The sequence below is a fragment of the Bacillus rossius genome, chromosome 3 (assembly GCF_032445375.1).
Source record: "Bacillus rossius redtenbacheri isolate Brsri chromosome 3, Brsri_v3, whole genome shotgun sequence".
NCBI lineage: Eukaryota > Metazoa > Arthropoda > Insecta > Phasmatodea > Bacillidae > Bacillus > Bacillus rossius.
This window is the reverse complement of record NC_086332.1, coordinates 63102056-63129047: the sequence shown is the minus strand read 5'-3', so window position 1 is coordinate 63129047 and position 26992 is coordinate 63102056. Positions and strand designations below refer to the sequence as shown.

Here is a 26992-nt window from a genome sequence, read left to right as displayed (position 1 = left end):
AGTGTCAACTTGATTCCGAGGGGAGCACCAAAGAAGATATAGCAACAGTGTCTGGTGTTTAAGGTGAGAGTTGTAGTTGGCATTTACAGAATTTGGAACATTGAATATGTTTTACTTAACCCAGCTTTTATAACTATCGCAATTATCAAACTTATTGGCTTGCAATAAAATGTATAGACTTGGAATTAGTTGATGACACTTTCCCGCAACTTATGCGGCACCCAAAATTATGAACGCTGCCATTATGGGGATTGCTTTGCTGATAAATATGAATCGGAAACTTGCTCCAAGCTACAGACCCGTAAGTTTTCAACAGTTGCTTATATATGTAGCTTCATGGCAGAGTGATTGCAGCATTTTCATTTGAAGGAAACCGACCTGGTATTATGAATCACGCACCATTTGACAAAACGCTTTCTACCATAACAGCGCAATAATTTCAAAATTAAATGCAAAAATATTTTTATCACCTTCGGAGAATGCACTACGATATTTATAATTTTAATGCCATGGTGCGAATATAAAAAAAACCAAAGCTAAGAATATTCGGTACAATCCAGTCAACACACGCATTTTCTTATTTATTGAATAAAGTTCTTACATGACAACACAGAAAACCAATCAGAGCTTTTGATTGGCTGAAAAAGTTAACACAGTATTAATAATAAAATGGTTAAACCTGTAGAAATCTCTACTTAATAATTCCACGCTTGTGTGAATGCTTATTGAAATTAACGTTTTAGTAAGTTAGACAGAATTACGCAAGTTAAACTGTTATCTCTTAGACTGCTGTGTTGTGCTTGTGTAATACTTACGTTGATTGTGTTAGGGGCTTAGGAGATGATAGTTTAGCCTTTTATCAAAAATCATTATCAAGTTATCTGTTAAACAGTGTCACATGAAGATTGCTGCACTCAAGGGATTTAAAGATGACCTCTACCTTGTAGCCAGAATATGAATGAGCTTGAAGTTTTATATGTGATGTATTTACTTTGTCATTTTTATTATTAAACAGTGATAACTGACATAAGTTTGCTGGATTTGGCAGTTGGTTGACAATCAATCGTTTAATACTTTATAATGGCAGCTTCATCTTTCACCTCATCGATAAGCTATTGTAAGATGACGTCACTGTTTTCAATCTTTCACGAATATAGATTTATATAAAAACTGGCTGTAGTGACCGTCGTTGACGGGATGATGTTCGTTTGAACACAAAACTTTCTAATGCCAACAGCTTCATATTGCGTTAGTTTCTATTATGGGAAGATTGTTTTACACGGTTGTTAGGCCCGTTTACAATGAGGCTGAAACGTAAAAAAAAAAACGGAAACGGATCACGTTTCGCCATCCGTCTGCCGATTCCACAGCGCACGGAAACGTAATGAACGGCAACCAATGAGATTGAAAATTTTCAGACACACTCAATCATAAGAAAATGACCTGCATCAGTATCAACATAGGGGAGACTGGGTACGGTTGTGCCAATTTTCATTTGATCGCCCATAATTTCGTAAGTATTCCAGTTAGCTGGAAGCAAGGTGTGTTTTTATAGTGAAATGGACATTTGTCTACGTATAAATACTACAATTTTGTCTATAAGTGCAAAGGTTAACTTATAGGAGCCATTTGAAAAAAAAATAAATAAATGTCATAATCGTCCCCACCCCAAGGACAGTTGTGACAGTGCCTGTGGTCGAAACTTTATTGCACGTAATAAATGTCATAAAATCATTTTGTGATGAAATACGTCGGTAAAAAAGAAACATTTGCATCAATTATAACTAATGAGGCTTTGTAGCATCTTTAATTATTAACAGTATTCATATTAATCAGCCAATAGGTTACTAAACTTTATGTCATCTAAAGATTAAAATACACATAAATGGTCTAAAATAACCTATAAGGTACGTAATAAAATCATAAAATCATTTTGTGGTAAAATACAGGAAACAAAGTAAAATTTGTATCACTTATAACTAATAAGGCTCTATAGCATATTTAATTATTAACAGTCTTCATATTAATCAGCGAATAGTAACTAAAATTCTTATCAGCTGTATAATAGCTTAAATAAACATTTGTGTAAGTGAACATGCAACAACAAAAACAAAGTCAATAAAATCTAAAGAAGTTATTACTTTTAAAAAAGTAACCTACTGAGATCTAGTCAGACTCTTCACAGTTATGACAAATGTAATGGCGACTACCATCTCTGCACTCAAAGTGGGATCAGAGCTTACTTACATTTTCCTTGGCATTTAATCCATCTAAAAGAAAAAAAGTTTACTTATGTCACAACTGTACCCAGAAAATATGGCACAACCTAACCCATTGCATTCATTCGCAAAAAAAAAATTACCATGATTATACCGGATAACCTACGTTCAAAGTGATCACTGATATTGAACCACTAATGTTTAATTTTTAACGAGAAAAAACACTCATTACTCTATCTGTATTAATAAAACAACAATCACACAAAGAAATCTAAGAAAAAAAATTACTTTTCATGGAAAAATAGTAATGTGGTCCTCTGCAAGCCGCTACGCAATACTGTGGAACACGTGCGGACAGGCACGCCGCTCCTCTCTTCCCTTGCCACCCTCCCCCCTCGTATTCCTTATAGTTTCGCCAATACGACGACTGTCACGACCGCACCCTGGCACAATCGTACCCAGTCTACCCTATATAAAAATACCAGCTTAAAACCCGCGGCTTCGCTCACGCAATTTCAGAGTATTTCTAAAATCTTACAACTTAATGAAAAGTATGTGATTAATTACAAACTTTTTTTCTAAATAAAGAGACACAATAAATTTGTCAGGTGCATAAAATATTTATTTAGTAACAAAAACGTTTAAAAATGATGAATTTTAAAGTGGATGTGAGTAGGCCTTTTTCATTTTTAGTATAAATCAAGTATCTGATTTTAAAACTTTGGTTTTAGAGTGTTCGAGTTTTTATTTTACTTTGATGAAATCACACTTGCCTCCTTTTCATTTCATGAGGTAGATAATTAGAAAATATTGTTAAAGATTCACATATTTCATTTTAACTATGTTTATGCCGCATGTTTACACTAACACTTTAATTGACTATGGTTAAAGCTATGCTTAGAATAATTAAATAATTAAACCTTATTACAAATACTTCCCATTATTTAAGGATATTTGATACAATCGCACTTTTATTTGAAATAAAGAGAACGATATCAAATATATTATCCAACGTATTAGTTGATTCTTAGTTTGCTTTGGATTACTTACATAAAATCTCCAAATTTTTCACCCCTCTCCTCTTTTCCCATAGATTACCAATACAAAAATTCAGAACTAAATAAATATGGCAATACAAAAACCAAATTCAGCCAGTATTTTCTAACCCCAGATTGAAATTCAAAATAATACTAACCTCTGTCAAAAATAAGAGGTTATATTTCGTAGAAAGTTGAATAAGAGAATGTAGCTGAAGGAATGTTTATATATCATTTACAATTTCTTAAATTAAGTTTGTTTTGATGAGAAAATATTATTTCTTTAATGTTAAAAATATATTTACAATATTTCACCTTTTAGAAAGTAGAACATAAGCCAATTGTAAAAAAAAAGGAGTTAGAAGATTTTGCATGTTTATATATCACACTCATAACTTACAGCCTGCTTCTATAGTTTCAGAGATACGACTTTCATAGTAAAAAAAAAAATTGACCGCTTTTTCAACCCTTTTGCTGTCGAATATAGACGAAGTCCAAAATAGGCTGGGGCTATATAAACATAAAAAAAGTTACAAATACAAACAACATAAATATGGAAAAAAAAAAAAAGAAACAATAAAGAAAATAATAAAATGTTAAGTATAGACGCAAATATCCAAGCAAACATACACAACACATTGAAAATAAAACTACTAATAAAATTAACACAAAGAAATTCACTATTAAATTCACATTCAAGATACATGTACTCATAAAATATCATCTATGGAAATTACAATATTTTTTTACATGCTACCGTATTATTAAGTCATAATAATAATTTTATGAGTATTCATGAAAGGATCGAACGATATACTACAATTATTAGTACTTGCCGCACAACGCATAAGCAATTTATATGACCGTGGTGAGGTGAATATCTCATTGTTTCTATGACTGTAGGCTGGAACTATCAGGAAAGTATGCTCTTTCACCTGTTTACAGTCATATATTGAAAAAGACTCTTTATTATAAAGTCGTATCAAGGGTTTTTAAAGAGTAAGTGTTAAAATTTTGTTACAGTTCATGATAGTTAAACGTTGCATCTTATGAATGAAATACTTTGAGGATTATTTTAAAAACTTTAATTTGTATTTCTCCTAAACACTTTAGTCTGTTTCCGTAATATAGTTCTAAACTACAGTACCATATTTTATTTTTGATCTTATGAGAGCATAATAAAATAATAGGAAATCATTGACGTTAGCATATTTAGTTTTGAACCTAATAAAGCCCAGAGAACGTGATTTTTTTTACTAATTAGACTGTGAATATGGTGATGAAAAAGTAGTTTTGAATCCGAAAGTACTCCAAGGTCGTACATATCGGTTACACACTTAATTTCAATATCATTCAGTGAATAAGTGTACAAAGATTTATTTGTTTTTCTAGGAAATGTAATACAATAGTTTTTTTTATAGTTTAGCGACATAGCGTTAGTTTCACATAATTTTTTATAGGGGAGATGCCAATTTGCAGTTGTAAATGTTCACTATAATATGAAATAGTTTTATATAGTTTAAGATTATCAGCATACAATAAAACCTGGGAGTAAGATATCACATCTACAATATCATTTACAAATACATACGTTAAAAAGAAGAGGTGACAAAGTTACATCTTGAGAAACTCCAGAAACTTATTGGATAAGCAATTGCAGATAAATATATTTCAAATTATTAGCACAAATTTTAACAATATAATTGGGTATGTCATCACAACCAGTTGATTTGTGGATTTAATCTTTTTATTGCCCATAGAACCAAACTACATGAAATTGTGGGTAAATTGTCCGTTAGCTTTATATTATTTCTAGATTTAACAAACATATTCGAAAAGCAATTACCAAAAATAGTAGCAATTATTGCAGGGTTATTAATTTTATTATTTATTTATAACAATTTCTCACAGTTCTTTCACGATTCCAAAAATATTAAGGAACTGCTTGGATTTTATTATTTATGTTAGCCAACCAGTATCTTCTGTCAAATTTCAAACAATTTTTAACAAGTTTATGTTTTGGGGAAAATCTATTGTAGGATGCAGGAGTTTTTTATTTTTGAATATTTTATGGAGTTATTTTTTTACTTTTAATGTGTTTTATTAAAAACTTACAGAACAATATTGGATATTCACTAGTTTTACAAGTAAAAAGTAGGATAAAGATCAATACAGGTTTTTATCAGAGATGTTAAATAACTGACCATATCATTGACGTCAAGCATGTAATAAATAGGTTCCCAGTCAACAGCGTTTATTGCATAATACAAGGATAGAAAATCTCCCTTTGCAAAGTGACGGCAAGGAAAAATGTCGTATTATCTTTTGACGGATTACACTCGGCATGAAAAGAACATATCTATGCAGGACTGCATGGATTTGTTGGGATATTTGCTATACGTTACAAGTCTGCAGCAGACATTTTCAGCTGATGTCAAATGTTAAATGCCTAGACAACACAAAGAATTTCGTGAAAGACTTAAGTCAGAAAAAAAAATATAGCTGAGACGAACACAGTGGGCTGACAACGGCGAGACAACTGAAACAAGAACAGTAAACACCGACAAACAAAAACCTCGGACAACAAAGCGACGAATACACGGATTCTTGGATCAATCCAAAAAGAAAATATGTGCGTCACTGTGTTGTCTGGGGTTGTTGTTTTATTTGTCATTCTCGTTGCAAACTGTCTCGTTGCTGTTAGCCCTCTGTGTAACTTATAACCTCCAACTGAACAATATACGTGTTTGAAAGTAAATTTAAACTTTTAAAAATATTTATAAGTTTTTATTTGTATAGTTCCATTACATTGACTGTCGAAGCTTGATTGACCTTTCCCTTATCTTCGTGGTCTTGTCTTATCACGGACCGGTTCCACGGCTGCTCTTCCACGGAGCCGAAGATGAGGTACACGGCGAAGAAGAACACATTTACAGCGGCAGAAATGTAAAACACTCTGCCCCAAGCTGTCAAAGTTTGCTGCAACAAGGGATCACGAACACGAGTCAAACTGTGGTGTGCGAATATAGAACACATTCCAAGCTAGGGTCGAGGCTAGAAACGGTGTCTGTTAATCCGTCAGCTGGCTAAATCTCAATTTGGTTAAGCAAAGTTCGTGACCCCGTCTCCCGAAGAAAGTGACCAAATGAAAAAAATAATCGCAAATGAAGTTATGATTCGTTTGGCTTCGAGCACTTAAGTTTCCTTGTCTGCATGACTTGCTAACTATATAGAACATTTGCGCAAGTAACGTACAATCGTGGTGGACCGAGCAAACTATAATTGTGATTTAGTTAGGTACTGAATTACCGATGAGAATACACGACACATCACGCATAAAATATATATCGTGTCCAATAACAAAAGTTTTATATCATACCTCGGTTTTGGGATCAGTAGCCGTGATATTGTTTTAAATTTATTATTTTCAGAGTGATTCGTTATGCTCTATGGTCTCCGGTAGCCTTATTTTGCATCCTACGTTCCTTAACTTAATGAGTGTGCTCAAGGTGGCTTCAACTCGCTGCTGTCCTTATATTTCGGGAGAAAAAGACCGAATGATGAAAGAAAATGAACGAAAGGATCTTTAATTAGTAGACTTGAGAAGCAATTAGGTATATTAATGCCAAAAATACAAGAGTTTAATGTAAAGTTTGAATTAGCTACGTTATTTAAAAAAAATAAAACTGTGTTAACATTCAATGCTAACCCACACTTGATGACTTCATTAGGTAAAAGTTCCGTAACACGTATGCAAGTTTATCCCTTGATACTGATGGAATTATTCTGTATACAATGATTATGCGGTACAATATGCTTTCATGTTTTAATTTAGTACCTCAATAATTTCCTGGAGATAATAAAAACTTGTGATATAACAATGAATTATAATCATAAAGTATTTATAAAAGAAAAAATTCCACGAGACCTGTGAAGTAAATTGTTTGTTTTATGATATTAGAATTTTTTTAATGTCCAGGACCTATCGACTTACTAAATTAAAGCAGCAAGCATCATGGACCACAGAAACATATTAAGGATCATGACATCAGGATCAAGATATGCTCTTGGATACGTGATAAGGAATGTATAATAAAAAAAATTTTCTTATGAAAACTCTAAACAACCGTGATTTTCATAATATCAAACTATTTCTGTATGTCGAGTCTACTTTGTGTGAGAGGCTCACCTGGTGGTTCGTGACGAGGCCGTTGACGATGGGCGCCAGCACGGCGCCGGAGATGTCGAAGGCTGCCTGCACACCGGACAGCGTGCCGCTGTAGTTGATGGCGAGGTCCATGTGGTTGAGCTTGCTGCCGCCCATGTAGGCGCCGCTGCAGGCCATCGCGGCGACCAGCAGGACCAGAATAGCGACCTCGCTGCACCCCACCAGTGGCACGGCGGCCAGGCAGGCGGCGGAGCCCAGCGTGGCTGAGAGGACAACACAACGGTGCGGGACTTCCTTCACAATGTGACTTCTTCCTCCATGACTTACAGATACTACAACAGAAACATACAAGCTACAAGCCGAGCGTGGCTGAGAGGACAACACAACGGTGCGGGACTTCCTTCACAATGTGACTTCTTCCTCCATGACTTACAGATACTACAACAAAACCATACCAGCTACAAGCCGAGCGTGGCTGAGAGGACAACACAACGGTACGGAACTTTTCGCACAATGTGACTTCTTCCTCCATGACTTACAGATACTACAATAAAACCATACAAGCTACAAGCCGAGCGTGGCTGAGAGGACAACACAACGGTGCGGGACTTCCTTCACAATGTGACTTCTTCCTCCATGACTTACAGATACTACAACAAAACCATACAAGCTACAAGCCGAGCGTGGCTGAGAGGACAACACAACGGTGCGGGACTTTTCGCACAATGTGACTTCTTCCTCCATGACTTACAGATACTACAACAAAACCATACAAGCTACAAGCCGAGCGTGGCTGAGAGGACAACAAACGGTGCGGGACTTCTCGCACAATGTGAATCTTCTTGTCACTTACAATCATTACAACAGAACCATACAAGCTACAAGCCGAGCGTGGCTGAGAGGACCACACAACGGTACGGAACTTTTCGCACAATGGGACTTCTTCCTCCATTACTTACAGATACTACAACAAAACTATACAAGCTTCAAACCGAGCGTGGCCTGAGAGGACCACACAACGGTACGTGACTTTTCGCACAATAGGACTTCTTCCTCCATGACTCACAGATACTACAACAGAAACATACAAGCTACGAGCCTAATATGAGAGTTTTCCCGACAGATGGAAATTTAATTGAAAATAGACTCATAGCTGGAGTGTTGGTTATAATTAAATAAAACGTCTTGAAAAGTATAATTTTCTGTTTTAGAAAAATTAAAACAGGATGTAATTTTGGGGGTGTATTTTCTTGGGGAAACTCAAAGCCCGATGATATTGACAAAAAGATTTTTGGATTTTGAGTTTTGTTCTGACCAACCGGCAAAGTTAAAGAAAGTTTAATTTGAAATAAAATTTTACGAAATTTATAAACACCCCAGAAAATAATGGAAAATTAAAAAAAAAAATAACAAAAGAGTGAGATTGTGATGTTGCATGTAACTACCGGATTAGGTCATCAAAACCAAAAGCTAATTAAGTTGAAACTGAATGATAAAGAACATGTTACTTCTGTTTCATAAAGTATGTCACTTCCTGAAATAAAAAATTGAAACAAATAATAATCACATTAAATAAAATGTTCATAGTTTAAGGATTCACGCAGAAATTATGCTGTCTAGTATTCACTGGGCCAATTTAGTTTGAATTGTTATCAACGGGTTTGGAAAAACATATATATATTCTGTGGATACCCTTTGCCACCCGTGTAGTCTGTCTTCCAGGACATTGATAGAGCTAAATTTTTCGACGATTTTATTATTTTAATTAAAATTGGTTTGCAGTGTGAGTTTCATAGTCCTTCGACTTTGGAATTTGTAAATTGTGGGTCTCATGCAATGCCTCCTAAATTTCTTTGTTTGATATATAAGTAGATTACTAATAAGAGTTTGTTTGGTGTAATTATGTATTGTGAAACATTTCATCAGCACTTGTAACATACAGATAATATATTACGAAAACCGCAGAAAGTTGGGTAATCAGTTAATCAAGACGAAATTGCGTATGACCAAACACATGTAAAGTAGATGGGTTTTTTGGTATCATAAGGGATATTATCTATAGAACTAGATAAGTACACCATTTTGTGAATTTGTTTGGCCCAAAAATGATTTGAGAGTTGAAATATTTTCGGGTATGGCAGGTTTCTATTATAAATTTATCCCTTATATTTTTACCATCTCTGAACCATCAAATGCCTTAAAGTAGAAAAATTTAAAATTTTCCAGAGAAGAGTACCATAATAAGGTTTTCCGGAAGTTAAAGTTTAACTGTGAACTCTGCAGATTTAAAATTACTTAATATTGATGAATAATTTAACTTGAAAGTAGAAACTAGTTCAATGCTCAAAGGGCAGTGTTGTGTCCGAATGAGGAATAATCAGTTATAAATACTGCCTATACAAGTAGATTGCTCACACCTGCCGTGCAAAAATATAAAATCAACGAAAAGGAGTGATTCATTTACATTTTCGGCTGAAATAAGTTTAGAGATAAACTTGAGCTAAATGATTTTGAATTACATACTGATAATCAAGCAATCAGTTGTTTTTTATCATCAAAAAACCTCTAAGAATACTTGTTAGGTGATTAATCAGCCCCACACATTTTAAATTTTTGGTGAAACAAATAAAAGGCATAGATACGAGTCAGCTGATTACCTCTCTGGAATGCTTGAACAACAAGAATTTTGTTGCTTCAATAGTTTAGATTATTTTCCTGAAAGTAATACTGTACTAATAATGTGCATTATAGGCACCCTTCTTTAATTTTAAAATAATTGAGTTTTTTTTAAATTTTTTTACTTAAATTCTTTGCTCCCTGCCATTCTATTCAGCCCAGTGTACGGCCGGGCCAATTCTTTTTCAGAGTGTTTTTTTTCTCTCCCCCCCCCCCCCACACGCTTCACAGCTTCGCCAATGCTACGTTGCGACTTGGAGTGCTGCTTGAAGCGCCCCGGTCCCATAATCCCCGCTTGCTGTCATGTACTAAGTCTCGTTACACGAAGCCATTTCGTGACCAGACTTGCGGTGGCAAGCAGACATTCAGCCCCTGGTGACTTCCCCGACGTCTCGCAATCAGCAAGTTCGGACAACCAGCCTTGTATTATTCTCGGTGCGGCAGACACGTCGCGGTGTTTCGTCGCCTCGGTTCTCACGAACCTTGCAGAATTTCCCCCGCACTCGCCAGTCCCCTCGTCCAGAACCCAGGCCGGGTCAGTCACCAGTCATAACCTCCCCCCTCCTCTCTGGTTCATGGAGGTCATAACCCACAGCCGCTCTCACACTCTCGTCCGCACACCCTGCCGGCGACGAGAGGAATTAAGATGCGACGGACTGCTAAACGACGTATCCGCGGAAGCGAGAGACACTAACCCCTCCCTACCATCCTGGCTGTCCACCTGAGGGCAGCACTGTCGTGCCCATAAGAACTATGTTCAAGTTGAATCGACCCTCGACTTGACCGCTCGCCGGGCGAGTTGAGTTCCCCACTTCTCCGTCCAGAGCGCGCTGGCCAAGGCTGCCAACTTCGAGTGTCTATGGCGACGAGCGCCGAAGATTACCGAAGGCTCCCCCCACCCTCTTTCAAGGGAGACTTGGCCTTTTAATTTAGCACCCCAACCGCGCCCCGAGGTCTTTTTTTTTAGGGCAGCCAACTGCGAACGTCTCCGGTCAGCGACTCTCCTGACTTACGCGAGAATTAGAAGACCGCTGACCAATCAATTGGAATGTAGTCTACTACAGTTAAGGCCTCAAGTGCCGATTTACTATTTTTAGCTTTTAGTCTGCCCTAAGTAGTCGCAAGTTAAATTATATATTTTTTTCTTCTTCCAACTTTCTTCGTATCCATCATGGTTTCCAATGTCAACCGTGTTCTACCGCGTCGGTCTACGAGGCGGCAGCCAGGCAGCTGAATTCTCCCCACAGTGGTGAGTTTTTTTTATGTTTTTACCCCATTCACACCAATCCCGGTGGCGAATTCCGCCACCCTACCTAACGCCTGCATCCGAGGTAATTCGTACCGAATGGCCTTTGTTGCAGTGCGGGTTCGAAAACACTCCTGGAACCCAGTTCGTCCTAGAACATCCCACATCAAGATTTTGGCCCAGCAGTTTCACAACACTCGGTGAAACGCCTTCGTCATTTTGCTATCTCTCTCTTCTCGTCGTCTGCGGTTCACTATGTTTGACCGCCAACATAAATATATCAAGTCTACCTACCACCAGTGCCAGTTTACAGACGTTTTAATTTTTTTATGTTATTGTTTTATTTCATATTTCAGAACTGTAAATTTATAATTTCAAGTGCTAGACAATGCAACGAAACAATTTTGTGTAATTATATGTTAACCTTCATAAGTAACCCTGTTGAGGCCCGGGCCGATTATCAATTGTTTTTCACATATTTTTAATAATGTTGGCTTAAATTTGTAATATGCAAACCATATAAAAATTATGAAAGCACAGTCAAAATAAAATAGAATTTCAATTTTTAATCAGAATAAATAGAATTGCTCGCCAACCAAACCTCGGCTTCTCTTTTATGAGCCTTACGATCCTCTCCGCCATCTGTAAGCCCACAGGGGCTTATAAGTTTATCTTTCCAGTACGTTTCCAAATTCTTGTATCTTAGAAGTTTCTCTAAGAAAATACTTAATTAAATTATTAGCGCACTAAGGAGAGGCGTAACAATACGAATATAACTGCCTGATAGGATTGTTCTAACGAATTGCTAAATTTTATCTTGAAATGGAGTAACATCAAAGAAAGATCCTGAAAGTAAAAATACTGATATGATAATATAGTTTGGTGATACTCATTATAAAAGGCGAAAAGGATTAGAAGAAATTACGAACAAAAAATATTAAGACCTTTTACCCATTACGCTGTAATCAATGACATTTACCTTTTTTAATAATTCATTTTTTTTGGAAGACATCTAGACAGGGATAAACCCATTTTGCAAATTTATAAGAGTTTTAAATTTCCTGAAATATGACATAACATGGAGAGATGAGTACAAACAAATTTAAAGAGAGTAAACTAGTTAAACCGATAAATACGAGATGTGAATATCCCACAAGGGTATATAGGTATTTATGAAAACGAATTTACTTGAATATTTTTGGTTCATTAAATCTAAGTAAGAGTGGACATATGGGCATTATTTGTTCTTGTAATTGTAGACAGCTTCATTAATTTTAATTTTTCTTTTTCTTTGTGAGTTTTGAAATCTGATGGCACTTTTATGGTTCCCAGCTGGTAACTGCTACCAGTGTTTGTATCTCATGTGTTATTGTCACTGAAAATACAACATACTTTGTTTCAGCAAAGATAAAGAATTAAGAATTTCTTTGTGGTCTAAAGTTGGTTCTATCTACTCCTTACTATTCCCAAACATGCTTGATAGAGAGTTACAATAGCAATTTAAAGGTTTCTCTCAGAGCATTGTAGACTTATTTTAGTCGGGTATGGGATTAAATGTTGTATCAGTTATCATTTTGTTTAAATAATGTGATAAATTATTCAACCACGCATACTCCAGAAGAATTGTTTTTAAGATCATTAACTGACTCTTTGTTAAATCTTAGTCTCGACAGCCCTTTTTTTGGGAAAATGTGGGGTAACTTAATGTTGGAAAAAGTATGGGATGATGTAGCAAAGAACCTAAAGGTTTTTCCTAAAAACGTGAAGTAAAATACAATAAAGATTATGACAAGATAACTTTTTCGGTTGGTGATAATGCTTGGTTGGAGGCTAATTTTTTGAGTTCAGAGGTTTAGCATCTGAGCTCTAAATTTGAAATCAAGTACGGTGGTCCATTTGTTATTAAACATATTTAGACCTCCTGTGACAGTGTTTTTGGACTATGACCGAACACTCAATGAACATGATTAGAATTCATATATCACAACTGCGGAAATTTATACTAAATACCAACCAGGAATACAAAAAATGTTTTGTCATATCTCATGATATATAGTCTACTGTATATTACTTTATGATATTAAAAAAACTGTTGTGCTAGCTATATATTTTAACTAGCTGCCCGACCCGGCTTCGCACGGCTATACTAATGGAAAAAGAATTATGCCACATCTCCCATTTACAGTAATGGTAAATAATAAAAAATTCCGTGAAAATTTATTACAATGCTGTATAATGTACCGATGGTTTCCCGACTCGTGCACGCAACGTACAACTGATGTACCCGTACTTCGCTACGGCAGTCTACAGGCAGATCACTCTTGCGCCGCTCATAATACATGCCCCTCGTTGTGGGTACGCCACAGCCGCGCGATGCCTGTTGCCATGGAGACGCAGAAGGCATGAACAATGCAAAATACTGTTCTCATGCAGACAAAGTACCCACTGTTGCCTGGTTTTAACCACCTATGCTATGGGATCTAATTTTCGGAAAATGTCATCCTGCGTAACATAAGGAACATTACTGTGAAGTTTCAAGTCTGTAAAATATATATACTTGAAAAAAAAGGGCAATTTTTGATATTTAAAGTACTTGCAAAATTTCAACGGTGATGAGGACTGCACTAACAATGAAATAGCCGTTGCCATAGAGACGAATGAAGCATCAACAAAGCAACAGCCGTTGCCATGGTGATTTCCTACCAAAAACTGGAAATAAAAAAAAAATTTAGGGGTGGACTACCCCTAACATTTAGGGGGATGAAAAATAGATGTTGGCCGATTCTCATAGATACCAGATAAGCACAAAAAATTTCATCAAAATCGGTCAAGCCGTTTCGGAGGAGTATGGCAACGAAAACTGTGACACGAGAATTTTATATATAAGATATTGTTGCTAGGGATTGGGAAACAGTCTCTATTCGCAATGTCGGAACCAGAACCACCTCGCTTCCCAGCCTGCATCTACTTACTGTCAACGGCTGCAGTGGATACTACGTCCAGAATAAGCTGAAGAAAATAAGATGGTTAACATAAAGAAAAATTAGGAGAGTAATGTTAGAAAAAAGGAATTGGAAGAGGTCCTTGGTTGAGACTTCTACAAGACTGTCATATTGGAGGTGCTCTGGCTTTCCCAGGAAACTTTACTTCCTTCAACTTTGCTTGGGAGAAGGGGGGGGGGGGGTTGGGGGAGGGGTTAGTATGTGACGATGACACATTTTCCTGCCTGCCCTTACTTTGTGTCGTACATAGCCTTTGCGAAGTTGGGTACGGTTCCGCATCGCAACACTTCACGTGACTCAGCCGGCGGTCGTCAGAGGCCTGGGTGCACGGAGTTGTGAACACTAGCATAGCGAAATGTTGCCTCAAAATCATTACCCCAGCGCCAGGGGGCCACTGGGTGGAACTAGTTCATGTGCCATGTTGGTGGAAGAGGCAGGATGTTTCTCGCCGCTGGTAGTCAGGGCAGCATTGGCCCCGAGGACGAGTATAAACAGGGGCTTGTTTCGGGCGTGGGGAGGAGAGATGGTTGGGACTCTGCAGGAGAAAGATGAGCTTTTTTTACTGATAATTAAAAGTGTATTATTGCTATTTTGGGTTTAAAGTTAAATAGATAATTTATGAACTAATTTGTAAAATTCCTATGGAAGTTTGAATGTTAAAATATATAAAAAAGGTCGTCAAACGGCGATACAAGACACAAGGTTAAAATATTGTTAAATAATTATTCAAGTTAAAAATATGTGTAAATTCTTTACATTAGAGCATAATTGTCGTAAGCCAGTTCGCAACCATTAAAAAAATGTTATCTGTGAATGAGGTACATATATACTGTTAAAGAAACGAGTCAGACAGTGGTGTATCTAGAAGCGATGGATTTAAATTTAGATACTTACTATGAAACTTTGTATATTACTTGCTTAAATGCAAACACTTGTCAACAAAAGAAATGCATAATATGAATTTAGTAGTAGTATTTAGGTGATATAAAGTATGCATAGTGTTAAATTTGCCCCATAATCTTAATGTTATTAATGTTAGTTCCATCCTTAGAATTTCACTAATATCAGGTAAAATTAAATAATACTTACCAATGCCGTTGAAAATATGGTATGAGAGCAGGTGGCCCATGAAGTGGCTGGTCTTCACCCACTGTGAGATGAATCCAAATGATATGGCACTCATCCAGAAGAACAGCTGTGGAATGGCTAGGAGGTATCCTGTCTGAGATTTAGGACAAGGAACAGCGGAGTTTTAAGCATGCCTCTATAATATATATACTGAAAATTTAAATTGTTACCTAAAGTCTTGGATATGATTATGTGTCTTAAAGATATTTACTTGGTACAAAAATAGAAACACGCTGTATTTTTTCAAGGTTCGTGAATTATTTGCAAATGTGGGGTCAAATTATAAATATGGATATGAATAGCTTTACGAGTCATGTCTAAATGAACACCTATTTGACTTATAAGTGTATGATAAACCAACAAATGTCAACTTCTCTGCAATTACTGAGAGAGTAGGTACATAGTATTTCATATTATATGCTATGGTGATATTATCTTGCTATACATTTAATGTTGAGGGTGATAGTCTTATTAAGACAAGATGATTTGATTAAAAAACATGAGTTAATGAATATTTGATGTAATATTTATATTATATAATAGTGGGGAAATAATGATCTAGAGTAAAGTGAAGTATGTAGCGAAACTCCAGAAATACCCACTATAACGTTATATTCCAAATAACTCCTATGACATAAAACATATTTACTTAAAAGCTCAACGATAAAGTGCTGAGATAAATCTGCTGAATTAACTGACCTGGGTTGTGCTGTAATGCAGGACATCCACCATGTACGTAGGCAAGTTGTTGACGTAGGTGTTAAAAACCCAGCTTGGGGCGATAGCCATAGTGACATGAGCCCAGATGGGTGGAGAAGTCAGCATCTGCTTCCAGGGCAGCACGGATTTCGTCTGAGGATGAAGAATCATAGTTTAGCCTTGTAACAATTGGAATTATACGTAGGTAATAATAAATTAATGTCTTTATATAGATAAATGATTTTTCCAAAAAGTTCACATCCATTTTATATTGAATAAACAAGGGTGTTCCAATATTTGTGAGAAATAACAGTGGCTAATATATAGTTGTCTGAATAGGTTAAACGTGATGGGTTTTCCAAGTTTAATGTGGTTTATGAACTGTTTGGGTACTGACTCAGCACTCCCAAATTTTGAGTTCTTTTGGTTCTGTGATAGATCAGATTAGCTATAACTAAAGATATAAACAATTGTTAAGATAAGGGTGGGAAAATAATAACGTAGGATGAAGTGAAGTATGTGGAGAAATGTTAAATGGAAAATCCTGGGAACTCCAGAAATAACCACTATGACACGCATTTGCACTCTTATACACAAGTACATTGACCCCAGATAACCAGTTAATCAGCAAAAACATGTGATATTAACATTATAGTGATAAAACTAGTCACATGCACAGCTTCGCTTCTTTGTAACTGCCACGCAGTAATGACCCAAGTTTTTATATTAGGGTAAACAACGAAAAGTTTTTGAAATTTAACTTTACAGTGGACCTAAATGTACAATTGAAGACACAACAAACATTCCAGGATTTCTGTGCATTTATTGCTAGTTATTTCAAACAATCTTGTAATAAATGTCTCACAAACCTGTGTTTAAGTAAACACTTAAAAATTAATGTATGTCATAATACACTTCAAACAGTTTGTTTAATTAATGAAAAACAAATGTTATTTACAGTATGCGATTTTGGCTTATTTATGTACGGTAAAATTTGAGTGGAAAACCATAAATAACAAAGATCGGATCGGTTTCTACAATGACATAAAATACTAAACAGTTAAAGAATTAGATATTTGTTGGTTTACTGTTTGGTAAACTGTCTCGCTTCTAACGTAACTATAATGAGCTCGATGTCAACAACATAGTAGCCATTGTTATGGATAAGATACATAATCTGGTTGGGGCTTTTCGTTTGTTGGAAATTTCCCTTTTGCGCTTCTGCAGTTAGTAATTGGTGTTCTATTGTGCATTCACCTACATTCCGCACAAGGCAACTGCAAAACACAGCAATCTGAATTTTATAGCAGATGTAGGTTAACTGTGGTAATCTCTTTAACAGTGATGTCGCTGATGTTTATGTCACCGATGCTGATGTCAGTAACTGTGCTAGGCACATTTGAGTCAATACGATGAGAAAAAGGCACTAGTACTCGCCTGGAACTGGTCTTTGACGTTGCTGGTCGCGAGGTAGGCCAGCTCTTCCTGGGAGATTCTCGGATGTTTTTGGGGGGTGTCGTACACACAGAGGTGCCACAGTAGCATCCACGCTAGCAGCGAGGAGGGAATGATGTAGAAGGCGAACTGCCAGTCCATGGAGTCGACCATCTTCCCCGTGATGCCATTCGCAGCGATAACACCGAGGTTCATTGCTGCACGGTCAGGTCAGAAAGGTTTGTAACTCTGACGATCATTGTTGTGCGAGCTGTACGTTCTCAGTGCAAAGAAGACATATTGTAACTAATAAAGGACCTGGACAATTTAATAAATGTATCACTACATAGTACATATTCTATTAGTTAGCTCTGTAATATTAAAATTAATTAATTGGATTCCATTCTAAATACCTAAAATATTATCGGACAATGCCTGAAATATATTGCTTCGCATCTACCTAAAGATTGGTTGGATTTGGTCGTGAGAGTCAAACTGAAAGACAATATATATAATTTCTTACTAAAAAAGTAACTAGGTCTAATAAATTAGATCTGTGTTCAAAATTATAGGTTACTTTGAAACCATTATCATTGATTGTTATTTTACTATATTAAAAGTATGTGATTAATTAAAATTCACATTTAATCATGATATAAGTAACCAATCAAAATTGTTGTTAAAACATCATAAATAAGTATTTTGGTGTCATTTTCAGTAGGGTTGACTTCAGAGAGAATTTTTAATTTTGGTTTAGAAAAGAATACTCATACAACACAAAGAAGACAAATTGGTAAAGACTTTTCAGATAACTCAGTGGGGTCATTTCAGGAAAACATATAAAACCGAAATAGGAATGGTTGGAACGGAATATGAACTAGATTTGGAATACAAGTTTAATGTTTTACCTTTGCGCCACTATGCTCTGTTATTAATTGTTAGTCGTTTCAATAATGTAATAGTAAAAAATCAAATAATTTAAAATAAACATAAACTCTATTGCAATTTACGAAACGCCGACAAGGTCTTTATGCTACAGAGGCTTAGCTTCGATTATTACTGATGCATAAAATTTCGGTGAAGTAGTGAAATCATTCTGTAAATAGTAAATAGGGCCTAGATGAAAGCCACGTACCAGATAAAGTGATGCCAGCTAGTTTTTGTCTTTCCTCAGGCGGGAACCAGGATGAGATCATAGCGTTTATTGCAGGGATAGGTGCGCCCTGCAAGCAGACAAAATTCCAGTCCATAGGCGAAAAATATTGCAGTAACTTAAATTCATCTGTAATAGTCACTCTCGAAGTTTTCGACTCTATAACATGATATATGCGTTGTAAAACTTACACAAGCTGAACTTGAGGTAGAAGAATTAGTGTTTAGTATTAAAGAAATAAAACGTCCTACAATAATTGATTTGAGAGAGTTCACGAATGCATATTAGATACATAAAGTACGCAGGGCTAAACATAATTTTTCAAAATATTTTAAGATTCGTAGAATTTGTATTGTTACGAACGCAGACAGGACCGCCACACGCGCCAGGTTTGGAACTGGCTAGCCACTGACGTTTCGCGCCGTCCATTGACGTAAGGCATGCCATGCGTGCCTGGCTGGATTACAAGGGCTCTTGCTGCTATAACCCCCCCTCCCCGACTCTTCACTCCCCGCGCACCGTCCCGCCTCGGGCTATTGTCACCTTTAGCGGCCTGGAAATTCTGGGCTTACAGAGGGTAACGCAAGGAGTGGCGTGAACAAACGTCGCTGTTCTGGGTGTTTCGGGCGTCGGGTCGGCCCGGCATGACGAGACATGTCACAGTCTCTCACGTCACTTCAAGAAGGACGGAATGGGGATATGAGGGACAACGCCGGCCTCCGCGAGAGTTCCGAGAGATCGGAGAGTACCGCGAGTGAAGGGAAGTGCGATATCGGCGAAGAGGGTGAGAGACCCCTCGTGACGAGTAGCGTTGGGACCGTGAGAGTGCTAATGAGTGGCGCAAAATTGTGTGTGTGAGGACAGGTGCATGGTTAGGGGTGAACCACTGTCGAGCCTAGCTCCAGTGAGGAGTGCGAACTGTAGACCTTGAAAGACATTGAGTGACTTGCGAATAAATATTTTTAATTGCAAGTGATTGGTGATTAGAGATTTTTTTAAAAAAATAATAAAACTGTACAATGTATAATTTAATTGGGTTATCCCTTACGATCCCAGTTCCCCCATATTTTACTCGTAACAATTTTAAGATTTTATTATATCTTGTCAATGTAACTGCTCAATGGATTTTATCGTTCATTGAAATTAACATCCCGTACTATTATCCTGTAATACTATTTAAAGTGTGTTATTTTTCCGTTGTAATTTAGTTAACCTGGAGGTACATATACTTTGAGACATGGAATAAGTTAAGTAATTTCGGACCACATTATTTGTGTTGTTTCACTAAAATTATGTTGCACCATTTATAATTTTCACATCGAGTCTACAACCGCAAACTTATTTTTAATAGGAGATATTTGTTTGAAGAAAGGTATTAGACAAACAGCATATCCAGATTCGTTTCCTGATGGTGCCAAACACAGATTTTTCTCAATTGAGGTACTTCCGTTTACCTCAACCAATGCATTTCGTCACTGCCGCATCTCACTGTTTCGCCTCTAACATAACTTTAATGAGCTCGATGTCAACAAGATGTTATATTTTAGTTAATTCATTCTAGGCTTGAATAATCTATTGTACTTAGCAACTTGACAGTCCATGCACAGTCACCTTCCTCGACTGTGTTTTGGATTGTTTGTTCACTTTAGACAAAGTAACTTTTATTACCGGATCTAAATTTGTTCGAGTGACATTTATTTTATTTTGCAAATTTTTTTTGTAAGTGTTAGTAACAGCATTTAATTCTCCAAATCAGTAAGTTGTCATGATTTGTTCAGATTCAGATTATTAAACAACTAGCCGTGTACCCGATGGAAAAGCATTTGATCATACTGTTTGATGAATTGCCAAAAATGCTGATAAAGCTGACTTATCCATAAACAGAAGCCTAAACACCAATTTTCATATTCCTAACTTCAAAAATAACAAACTTCAATACAAACTTTCACCCCCCCCCCCAATTTAACTCCCTTAAGGGATGAATTTTCATAAATACTTTCCCAGGGTTCATCTAAGTGATATAAGGAACTTCTAATCAAAATTTAATACTTCTAGACCCACGGGTTTAAGCTGTACGTTGTCTGTCTGTCAGTCAGTCTTAAATTTGTATTAAGTAGATTAATGAGGTAATTTTTCAAGGAAGTTAGACAAAATTATCAAAGCCACACTTGTAGCTGCCATTGTAGGTCAGTGCTTAACAGATACATGTATTCCGTGGTTGGATATTTGCAGCACTAGCAGAGCCTTTGTGTCTTCAGGGTCGGGGGAAGACAGACTCACCATGAGGAGGCCTGACACAAACTGCGTGACGATGAGGGCGTTCACATCCCACTTAGCGAAGACCGGGAACAGCATGGTGAACAGCACTCCCATGACCGTCGAGACGGCCACCAAGAGCTTGGGGCTCCATATCTCCACCAGGCGACCGGCCACTATCATGGAGGGTACCAGCCCGAAACAAGCGGCCGTCATCACGTAGCTCTGCATTACTTCATCCCAGTCAAACTTTCCCGTCTGGAAAAGAAAAATTACACCATGAAGCTGTCCAATGATTTGTTTTGGAACGAAGGAAGTTACGCATGATAATAACCCTGCAGTTTTTGTTGTGTTAGATAACAAATTGCTTAATTTTTAAAATTTCAATATAATAAATACTGTATGTTCAAATAAACTACTGAATATACCCCACATAAATATTTCCGAAAGTTTTTAAATGCAAAACTAAGCAACATTTCGTAATATAGCAAACACTAATTATAAATTCATTTAAATACACAGGCAAGCTAAAATTAACCCGAATGAAATAAATTAAGAATATTAGGTGTTTTTTCATATAATGGTTTTATAAATAGACTTAAGGCAATGAGAGGGTCCTCAGAGGCCATAATTGCTAATTCGTCATGCTTATTAAATTTTTTCACAGACTAGGAAGGTTTGCAGTCGATTGAAAGAGTCAATATTTTAATAGGTGAATTTTAAAATTATTTTTGAAAATTTTCTACAATTTCTAGGTAAGTTATTACAAATTTTCAAGATGGTGGTCAAGATGACCGACAACATGGTGGACACCATGGTGATAAATAGTAATGCACTCTAGCATGTAAAAATTAAACTAATGTGGTGGCAGCACACTCTGGCAGACAATGTGTTTACTACATGATACTAGTGCTCCTGGTATCGAGTACTGAAAACAAGATGGTGGCAGCGCACTCTAGCAGACGATATGTGCACTATGTGACACTAGCGCTTCTCGTAGCAAGCACTGTAAACAAAGATGGTGGCAATAAACAGGTACTACTATTTATCATTCAAATTAAAAAAATATATATGTTTGAATATGTGTGTTATTTTTATATACCTTATTTAATTCTCCGTCTGGTAAATGTTTCCATACCCGTGTGGTCAAAGACGTATGTTTTCCAGCCCAGAGGTCCAAGCTGTAATTGTTTGAATCATCTCGCTTTGAATGTATTTTGTATAAACAATTAATTTTTATGTCGATAAGGGCCATAACAACATTGGTAGGTCATGGAATATCTATCTACCTTACGTGCCTGAGAAAGAGCGATTGTGGCATACTCTAGGAATAAACTGCATAAAAAAAGATGGCGGGCAGTACATCATACAAGATGGTGAACTCCAGCAGAACAAAAAACAAGATGGCGTCTGTAACATCATCCATACCAACATACAGCTAAAAAAAATTGCTGCTGTGTCATCAGAATATAAAATGGTGGAAGGTCTTACAATAACGAAAAGTGCAACGATCAAGAGAGGGTAACTTGATTTTAATATGGCAGAATTTAAGAGGCAAAGACCAAGGTTAAAGTCGAAGTCAAAGGTGAATGTAAAGGTAAAATTTCAAGCTCAAGGTCATTTAATATTGCTGCCATTACGTCAAAATCTAAGATGGCGGACCGGAATCAAGCACCACAGCCATGGACCGGCGCTCAGAGAACTATTATATACTATTCATGCCACTTTTACTCAGCGACAAAAAAAAAACGGACCATATATAAAACGTTTCTGGTCATTAAACATGCACCTTAAATACTACAGCCAGTGTGCACAATATTTTTTATCGACATGTTTGAGAGAAAAATGTGCAGGTCATAATCGAAATATGAATTACGTTAATTACGAAAAATCATTGTGCAAATTTAAAATAAGTAAACTAAACAAATATAAATATACGCAAATAATAACAATAAAAGTAATAATACCAATTAAACAGTGTAACCATCATATACAAGTATATCAATTTCAATAGCTTGTAATGATCGAAATAAAGGCAGCGTGATTCCTAAAATATCAGTGCGGATTACCAAAATTGCAAGAAATTCCGATGACAAGATAGTTTGAAGGAACGAAAATGCAGGTGTAGTACCTCTGACCCCTTCATCAGTCTTTTTTTTTTTTTTTGCCAGATTTCAAGAAGACATGGAAAGACGTCCAATAACAGCTTCTGCCAGTTTGTGACTTCTCTTTGCTCAGCAAGGATAGAGTTCGAGCACAAGCCAGAATTTTTTTTAATTTTTTTACTTTTTTATTTTTTATTTTTAATTTATATTTATTTTTAAATTTTTTATTAATTTTTGTGGTTAATTGATCTTGATTTAAGAAAACGTGCGTTGGTCTTCTCCGTGTGCTCCTGGATATTCCTTTCAATATATTGTTGGTTTTCTCCGTGTGCTCCAAGATATTTCTGACCAGATTGTTGTTGGTGTTCCAGTGTGATCCTGATTATTCATGGCCAGACTTATGCTGATATTCTTCGAGTGTTTCTAGTTATTCCTTAGAAAACAATTCCTAAATGTAATTTTTTTTTTCGTTTTGAGATAAGCAATTTTATTCAGAGTTTCGTTTCTTTATTGGAATCCTGTTACCAATTCAGTACTTACAATATATTTTTTGTGTTATTCAATAAAAAGAGATTCATTACCAGACGATTGATGTGTCTTACAACAACTGAGAAACACCATTATGCAAGATGAACTTCCTTCTCCTTGATGTCTAGCGAAGCCCTCCTTCTCTTGCGATCGAGAGAAAGCCTCCCGCATCCCATATAAAAAAAGAATAATATTTACCACTACGCAACATGTGGTGTCATCTGTTGTTGGAAAGCATAACTACTTGCGACAAGTTTCTTGTATGAGATAAATAACTCTCACTGATGAAAAACTACACAAATTCTGTTTAAGTAATTGTTCTAATTTCAAACTCTCAGTTTTGTATTTGGCATTAGTCGCAGAAGCTAACATGTACCCTGGTTCGACGCCTGTTGCTGTATCAAAAATACATCGCTTTCGATACTGTGGCAAGGAGTTTACCTTGAGAAAAATGCTAAAATTTAATGAGAGAAGCGAGTGTATTTTGGGTCCTTGGCAAAATCCACTTAGTTGCAGTCAGTGTCAGAAATCCTTCGGTCAAAGATATTTCTTGAATAAACATTGCAAGACCTGTACAACTAAGCTGACTAAAGATAACGAGGACTGGTGTACAACATCGAGGAAGTGGAACATAGGTAAAATATTAGACGACTATAATGATTATGAAGAATGTAAAAATGATGATGCTAAAAATGCTATCCTAGATATAGATAATAATTTAAAATTTAAAACTATCGAAGAAAGAAACACCTTTATGGGAAATGAAAAGATATTAACACCAAATTCTAGTCGCCTCAATGAAATGCGAACACTGGAGAACGACCTGAAGCTGACAAGATCGAAGACTGCATGAAACATCTGAAGCTGACATGATTGAATACCTACTATGATGACACATTTGAGGCTGAAACGATAAACGACTGTCATGACGTACTTGAAGTTCACAAGATCGAAGGCTGTGATGAAGTATTGAGAACAAAATGTTGGAAACGACGTGTTAAAAAATACTATTCTGAATAAGATTGCAGTGTTCGCTGGGTCGATCACGAAAGTGTCCTTGAGGCTCGTGTTAAAACGGAAGACTCCAGAGATCATAATAATACTTATTATAATCATGCAAGGAAAATGATATCAGCAGAACAGATTGATTATGCATCGTGGGAAGATCCTAACATATTGGTCGAAGGTTAAGACTTCTACATCGCTTTGTTCAGATAACTATTCGCACATCAAAGAAGTATACTTCATACAAAAATAACTGAGGGAAGCTGGCTACATACAATAATGACTTGCATTACTTGCATATGTATGAAATTGAAAATATTAATTATATTTTGGATTTAAAAAGTGATAGTGATATTCTTATAAATCTGATTTATATTTAATGCCGAGTTTTCGGAATACATCTTCTAACTTAAATATGTAAAAATCATCACCTTGACTGACAAAATGGAGAGTAATAATTAAGTCGTACCAGCAACCAGGCTAAGTTCGATCAAAATATGCAATTAAAATCAGTTGGAGGCAAATGTAGTCTTATAAGTTGAAGCACTTGTAGCTATTTGAGCAGTTGGAGCTGTTGGAGCTGTTGGATCACTTAGAGTAATTGAATCAGTTGGAGCTGTTTGAGCAATTGGAGCTCTTGGAGCAATTTGAGATTTGAAGCTCTTGGAGCAATTGGAGCAGTGGAGTAGTTGAAGCTTTGGAGCACTTGGACCTATTGAAGCAGATGGAGCACTTAGAGTTATTGGAGTACTTAAAGTAATTGGAGCAGTTTGAGCTGTTGGAGCAATTGAATCATTTGGAGCTTTGGGGCACTTAGAGCTGTTGGCCAGTTGGAGCAATGGTAGCATTGGAGCTCTTAAAGCAATTTGAGCTTTGGTGCTCTTGGAGCAATTGGAGTATTGGAGGACTTGGAGCTTTGGAGCACTTGCTGTTGGGGCAACTAGAACATTGGAACAATGACTTTTGGAGCCAAATACAGCTAAAGCTAAATATTTTCGAGTGAAAGACAGTTGGAAACAAAAATATTTAGGATAATTGTATCCTACCGCAACTTGCGACAGCTCATATCCTACTGTTAATTCTGGATCGTTATGTCCGTAGTCAGGTCGATTGGCATCGTGGATCAGATACATCTGGTCGATAGCCTGACATTGTACATGGCCTGGCCTCGTGTTCCGAATAAACTTGGCCTATACGTCTAACATTGTACAAGAGCTGGTTGGAAGTTATTCCAAGTATCGAAAAGTTAGACTTAATGGTAAGCATAGCGAAAAGTATTTATTTCGTTGGACTAGTATCTTGTTTAGAGTCTTTCTCGTAGAGAATATGATTAGTAAACACCACGAAAGGTAATGGGAAACATTATTTAAAATTTATTTAAAGTTTTAGTTACTCTTATCACTGACTGTGAATCGCACCAAGGTCGGGAATCGATCGAGAAAATCATTATTAAAATGGTTGATTTTTCGATGATTTTTGGAATTTTTCCAGAATTTCTAGCGAAAAAATTATGAATTTCCAAGATGGCATCGGAAGCTTACTGACGACTGGTAGGTGAGGAACTTAAGCCGCTTTTAGGATTTTTTCATCATGTTTTCAGGGCAGTTCTAGATGATAGTCGATTAACCAGGCACGTCCAATCAGTGGCTAGACACATCCAGTCGGTGGCCAGCCACTTCAAGTTGGTATTTTAGGAACGTTATATAGGTTGGCAGACAACCACGGCTAGTCGGTTGGTCATGATAACATGTAAAGTTGGTAGCAAGGTACGCCCTGTCGGTGGCCAAGCACGTCTATTCAGTGGCAAACAACGCACGTCCAGTAGGTGGCAGGCTCATCCAGTTGGTAGCCAGGCACATTCAGTTTGTGACCAGACATGTCCAGTCAGCGCCTAGACATGTCCATTCAGCGGCTATACCTGTCCAGTCAGCAACCAGGCACGACCAGTTGTTTGCTAGACACGTCCAGGTGGTGTTTAGGCACTTCCAGGTTATGGTAAGGCTAAAATGACCAGCTGGTGGCCAGGCACATCCTGCCTGTGATCAGGCACATAATAAGTGGCCAGGCACATCTAGCTGATTTCTAGGAATGACAGATAGGTTGGCCAGACACATCTTGCAGGTTGGTCAGGCTAACACGACCAGTTGGTGGTCAGGCACTCAAGCGACCTTATTTTCGATACATAGCGAAAATTTTAAACAGGCTATGTAGTATGCCAGGTGTATAGACCAAGCATCTCAGAACCACGAAGCCTATCATGTCCTGACTACAGACTTTTCGTTCTACATTCGTCAAAAAGGAAGCACATTCAAGAAAGAAACACATTTAGAAGCACA

The 26992-nt window shown here is 36.7% G+C and overlaps 1 protein-coding gene across 1 annotated transcript in view; it reads right to left on the bottom strand.

Annotated features, from left to right (window-relative positions):
• Positions 1-6021: 6021 nt before the first annotated feature.
• Positions 6022-26992, bottom strand: part of LOC134531452 (sialin-like) — a 50330-nt gene continuing 29359 nt past the window's right edge. The window contains exons 3-9 of the mRNA XM_063367163.1: positions 21043-21276; positions 18745-18832; positions 17613-17827; positions 16176-16328; positions 15438-15570; positions 7446-7687; positions 6022-6235 (exon numbers count right to left, since the gene is read on the bottom strand). Of these exons, the coding sequence (XP_063223233.1) occupies positions 6044-6235; positions 7446-7687; positions 15438-15570; positions 16176-16328; positions 17613-17827; positions 18745-18832; positions 21043-21276 (1257 nt within the window). The 3' untranslated portion in view covers positions 6022-6043. The remainder of the gene's footprint in view (positions 6236-7445; positions 7688-15437; positions 15571-16175; positions 16329-17612; positions 17828-18744; positions 18833-21042; positions 21277-26992) is intronic.